The sequence below is a fragment of the Mastigoproctus giganteus genome, chromosome 1, assembly GCF_048544385.1.
Source record: "Mastigoproctus giganteus isolate SK-2022 chromosome 1, ASM4854438v1, whole genome shotgun sequence".
NCBI classification, from domain to species: Eukaryota; Metazoa; Arthropoda; class Arachnida; order Uropygi; family Thelyphonidae; genus Mastigoproctus; species Mastigoproctus giganteus.
In genome coordinates this window covers 230,857,942-230,863,941 of record NC_143575.1, presented here as the reverse complement: position 1 = coordinate 230,863,941, position 6,000 = coordinate 230,857,942, and the positions used below count along the sequence as shown (strand labels likewise).

At 32.8% G+C, this 6,000-nt stretch overlaps 1 protein-coding gene across 4 annotated transcripts in view; it reads left to right on the top strand.

Annotated features, from left to right (window-relative positions):
* The first annotated feature begins 263 nt into the window (after nucleotides 1-263).
* Nucleotides 264-6,000, top strand: part of LOC150091589 (E3 ubiquitin-protein ligase arih1-like) — a 268,953-nt gene continuing 263,216 nt past the window's right edge. For all 4 annotated transcript variants that reach the window (XM_090384745.1, XM_090384752.1, XM_090384760.1 and 1 more), the window contains exon 1: nucleotides 264-653. In XM_090384745.1, coding sequence (XP_090240871.1) covers nucleotides 441-653 — 213 coding nt within the window. In that variant the 5' untranslated portion in view covers nucleotides 264-440. The remainder of the gene's footprint in view (nucleotides 654-6,000) is intronic.

The following is a 6,000-nucleotide window of genomic DNA, read 5'->3' as shown; positions in this document are numbered from 1 at the left end:
TATTTTGCATTGGTTTCTGAATATCGTTTTGATTTCCATCAGCTATTTAAAACGTATGGAGCTCCAGAAGCTTTGATTATAAATTTTAACTTATAGCTAACTTTTTGTATATTAGTGTGGTGCGTCTAAAATTATTGTTTGCTTTTTTTTTTAAGTATAACCAATAAATTTCGGGTATTTGTCACTTAGGTACGCGTATCGGATATAAATGAAATCAGATAAAGTATACTACTGTCACGAAACTCTGTCACTTTTAAGTGACGTCACTGCAACGAACACGATATGGAACGATGATCAGTTGGACCGCTTGGGATAGGGTTAGCACCATTGCTAATTACAGCACTATTTGGCAGCACTGTTCAAGCAAAGTTATTCTCCATTTTATTTATCTACGTTAGTTGCCTCAAATTCTTTCGTTTCTTGTCTGATACTGTTGCAGAATGAACTCGGACGAAGATGTACCGTACGATTCAGATTCTGGAAATGAGTCTAGTGGGGAAGAGGACGATGGATTGTCCATTGCACTCGAACCTGAACCTACTACTGCAAAGGATAAAATGGAAATTGAAGATTTTCATTACGAAGTCTTAACAACAGAACAAATAGTACAACACATGATAGACTGTATCAGGGAAGTTAATAATGTTGTAGAGGTAGGTTGCATGTATAAGTATAAACATTTGTTGAATTGCGGGAAATTCTTACATTATAAAAGTGTAGTTGATAGTCTCATTTATCATACAGCTGATTAAATTTTTTGACTCAGAAATTGTATAAGTTCTCACGTATATCGAGAATATATTTTCATATTACTAGACCAAAAACAACACAGTACTCCATGCGAGCCGGGATTTGGGAGTGCCAGTAAACAACCGATGAATAAAAAGGTGTGTGTGTATATATATATATATATATATTTATATATGTATATGATCATATGGTGTTGCTACCATGGTCGTACACCGGTTATCGGTTATAATAAAGAAATAATTTAATTTTGCGAAATTAAATTATTTCTTTATTATCGTTGCATGAAGATGGTGCGCCTAGTACGAAGCCATGCATTCTCGTTACTTTTCTGGAGGAGTAAAGTGATGAACTGATACTGTATTTACTGTACTCCATTGCAATTGGGAAAGAGAACAAGGTTCTGATTCTGTAAATGAGTCGATTTGTGAAAGAGAACTATAGATTGGCCATACCCATGACATTAGAATCTGGTTAACAGATTATGAATATTTAGGAAACATCTGTATAAAAGTGATTATCATTAATGCCTATGAAACATGTTAGGAATAGCTTATTGCTGTACTTATGTATCCAACTTTTTTTTTTTTTTTTTTGGAAGTCGAGAAGTTATCAGAATGGTAATTTTTATTATATTTGGGTATAGTATTTAAAGTTATCGCGCGCGCGTGTGTATGTATATGTCTAGAATGTAGATCCTTACCTAATTTCGTCTTCATTCGGCATAAATGCTAGCGGCATAAATGCTAGACATTTACCTGTGATCTCGCGACTAAAATTTTAAAAGAATTTAATAAAAATTGAATATGCACACACAAATATTTAGATGTGTGATATTACATACAAGATTTATGATCAGAGTTTTGTCCGTTATTATATTTTAAAGTTATTTTTGAGCTATAAACATGTTTATATTATTTTCACATAATAGATGGAACTATTCACCTTTATTAGTAATTGTTCTTTATTGAACCATGCCCATTGCTCCTTTTTTGTACTGTTAAAACTTGTGGAACTAATTAATATTAGTAGTGTAAATGCTCTACTTTTTTCAGTATTGACAGAGTAAATTGTGTGAGAGGTGTTACTTTTATTCTTAGTATAGTGAATAGTGTTTTTTTTTTTTTTTTTTTTTTCAAATTGATATTGAACAGATGATGAAAATGGGTATTCAGTTAAAAAAAAAAAAAGCAGTAATAAAAGGATATACAGATTACACTATTAAACAGTACCAACAAAAACGTATGGATTTCTTTCATTAAGGTAAATTTGCAAAGTTGATATATTTAAGAATGAGAAGGAAAAGTAATTGGAAAAAATTTAATACATTAAAAACAAGAACAACAACAAAAAACCTACCTAGGTTGCCAGAATCAAGAATTTGAATGATATGTCCTTTCAAGCCATAATGACAATATGGCTTGAAAGGAAATTCATTAAAAAACTGTATTATTTTTGATATTAACATCTCTTGGCTTGTCAAAATAAGAGAACTGAATATTTTGTGCAAGTCAAGATAAATAAAAATAATTCTAGAAAACAGTGACAAAGGCTGCAACAGCAAAAAGAAAAAACCTGTAAAGTAATAATTTTAAATGTTCTTTTTGCTTGATTTTGAACGTAAAAATTTTGAGAATATATACTTGGGTCTCATTGAATAGAATTTTGTATGTTCTGTATAATAAGGAAGTATTATTAATATTTTAAAAAATATATTGTTCTCTAACAGTGCCAGACCTAGGTATTTCTGTGCCCCAGGCACAATGATTTTTCAGGATATATAGTTTTGCCTTATTGTTCTTTGTTTGGCACTTTGGGCAAGGGCCCTGCTAGCTGTATCATTAGCACTGCTCTCTAATGAAATTGAATAGTATCAGCAAAAGTAGGATAAATATACTACATCGTAGTATCCAATAAAATTGGTCAGACAAGACTTCCCCTTAACAAACCCATGCTGTGTCCAAGCTATAACTGACATCTTGTCTAGATGATCCTGCAATGCTTCTTTAACCAGTGCCTCCATTAATTTCCCTGAAACAGAAGTTAAACTAACAGGTCTGTAAAGTACTAAAGTCTGTAAAGTATTGCATATGGGAAGCAGTAACCCCAGAATAACGTATCAACCATGTGGTACTACACTGACAGTGGTAGAGAGTGAAAAGGACCTGGGGGTAATTGTGCCTGTATATCTGCACAACTTCATATGAAGTTTTCTGAGCAGTGCAAATGGTCTGCAAGAGTAGCTCATGGTGTTTTGTCAATGATGTACAGGAATTTTTCTAGCAGGGATAAGGAGGTGATTATCCCCTTGTATAAGGCAATGGTAAGGCCACACCTTGAGTACTGTATACAGGTCTGGAGGCCTCATTTTAAGAAGGATGTAGAGCTGTTGGAACAAGTATAGAGAAGGGCGACAAGATTAGTGAATGGAACAAAGGGGTGCTTTTACGAAGAAAGGCTTAAGTTTTGCAAATTAGTGTCTGAGACTAGGCATCTGATTGAGGTGTATAAATCCTTGAATGGTTTGAGCATGCTCAATGCTGATGGGCTTCTCCCTCTTGCTCAGAATAATTGCCTGAGAGGGCATAAATTCAAATTGAGGAAAGACAGTTGTAGGATAGATGTGCGGAAGTTTGCCTTTAGCCAGCAGGTGGTTGATTGCTGGAATAAACTTCTATCTGTCGTAGAAGTTGATAGCTTAAACAGATTCAAGGCAGAACTGGACAAACATTTGGAGTGAGTGAATGGGTGAAATAAGGGTTTTTTTTTTTTTTGGCTGATGCTATATAAGCTTGCTTTCTTGCACATGGGCCCTTGCTAATGCTAATATCAAAATAACAATATGACAATGCTAAAACTTCTTCATAATTTGCCTAGCAAATAATATTTAGGGGATACTATTTTTCACTGAAAAATAGTTAAAGATAATTTAAATTAAATTTGATTAATTTAATTCCACTATTCCGGAAACCAGTGTGCACGCTGGTGGAATAGTGAACTGTTTCTGCTTCGCTTCCCCTCTGTTTAATTTTGAAGGTTTATCTCTAAAATTTATTAAAACTTGTTAACAAGACTATCCTAAATTTGACAATTTAGAGAATTCTGACTGGCTTCTTCTCTTGAGTTATATAGGGTTATTACATTTTATTTGTCACTTAATTTGTATTCACAAACATCAAATTCATTCATTATGAATGTAGTTTAAAAAAGGAAATTCACTGAAAAGAGCTGCCTCATATTCTTAATGCATATGAAGTAAACAAAATAAGAATGTTAGGTTTGAGTGAAAAATGACCCTTTTGGAATTCATTGATGACAGTTCTAGACATGTATGAATTGATTGAATGTTGCTGGAATTGATCAATGTTGGATTTTGAATAAACTTTTCTTAAGTGGTTACATTTTCATAGTTTTAGAAAGATTATTTTAAAGAATCAGGAAGAGTCATAGGAAATCAAAACACGACTAAAGCCCATCTTGATACCAACATGGAAGTAAAATTTTCCAATTAATTTCAAGATGTTTTATGTAGAAATAAAAAGAAATTTGGAGCTTTGAAAAAATAAATATTAGTTGAGTAGATTTAATTAAATATTGGATAAGAAAAGATATGTATAAAACATCAGGAATTGTGCAAAAATGATAGCTGTGTTATTGTTATTTTGATTCTGAAAAGTATGTATTGTATGGAAAGGAAATTTTTGCTCTTTATTCTTTCTCATTGAATAAGAATCTGGTAAAAAAAAAAAAAGGTAAACTGCAGCCATTATCAATCTGCTGCAGGATGGAAACCTCAACGATTCATGTTGAGGGAAATGAATAGACGATAATCTGCCATGCTGGTCCAGTGCGGGTTGACAGATTGACCATATTTAGCAGTCGGGGGCTTGAATTCCAGTCTACTCAGAGTGTGTGCTACTGCACTCCCGCTCCTGACCACTCAGTTATGGACAAGACTGGTATAAGGTTTGTAACGTGCTGCTCATTTATTAAAATTATAGTAGAAACCCATAAATCTGGCATCCTTGTAATCCAGCCATTGCCAGATTTTTGAAAATTTTGTTGTTTTGAAGGTAGTCTTAGGTATTCAGGGGTAATTCATTATTTTTATTAGATAATACAGTAGCTCTTATCCATATATAATCTCCACACAGTAATAGTAACCAGCATTAAGCCAGAATGTAAACTAGTACTGCCAGATTTCCTGTGAGTAGCAGATTTGCCTAAGAAATGTCATGGGTTTGAATGCTTCCTCCAGTATGGATATTGCAATGTGAATAAATATTAATGCAATGTGATTTCAGCAATTGAATTGTCTTAAAAACTAAATGCATACCATTGTACGATTCAGTACTATATTCTGAACTAGTACTGAATGTCTTACAAAATGAATGGTTTTATACATTGCTAATACATATAATAATGAATACAGTCTGGAAAAGATGTAAAACAGAAAGAAATTGTTTGGAAGTTATTGATGGAACATAATGCATAAATATGTGCTGCTTTTTTTTTATAGTCCAGCTAGCCTATTTCTACTCTGTCCTTTGTTGACTCAGAGAAATATTCAAAAAATGCTGGATTTTTGAAGTTTTACTGTATTTATCAGTGTATAACATGTTGGAATAGTTTATTTCTGGATGAATACTGTAAGTGATTAATCTCTCTCCCCTACCTCTTCTAGATTTGTTCTGTTATCTTGAAAGGAATGGTTTTTCTCAAGGGAACACAGCATAGATTTTGTAAAGAGAAAATCTTGTTTAAGTTGGATACAGAAACTAACATTGACATTATTTGGATTTTAGTTAAGCATTTTACTTGATCCTAAAATTGTCACATAAACCTGAACATATTGAGATCACAGGAGGTAAGAGAAATTCCTATATAAGTTGGACATATTAAGATCAAAGGAGGTAAATTCCATAGATAGATTACAGGATGACTTTGAATGAAAATAGCTAAAAGAGTGATTAATAATTATTCTTCAGAATAAGCAAGGGTTAGAAGAAGAAATTTTCACCAGTCTTTTGGGGATCAGTTCATAGATGCTACTGTTTATGGTTTTCTTAAACATTTGAGAAGGGATATAGAATGTATGCACTCTGTTATTGGAGATACAGAATTTGAATATGGTGATTATAATTTATACAGAAAGGACAACTGGGGAGGAATTATGCTTTTGGTTTTAAGAAGTACATAGATTCTAAAAGAGTAAATTGGGCACAAGTTGCCAGTGTAATATTGAGTCAGTCT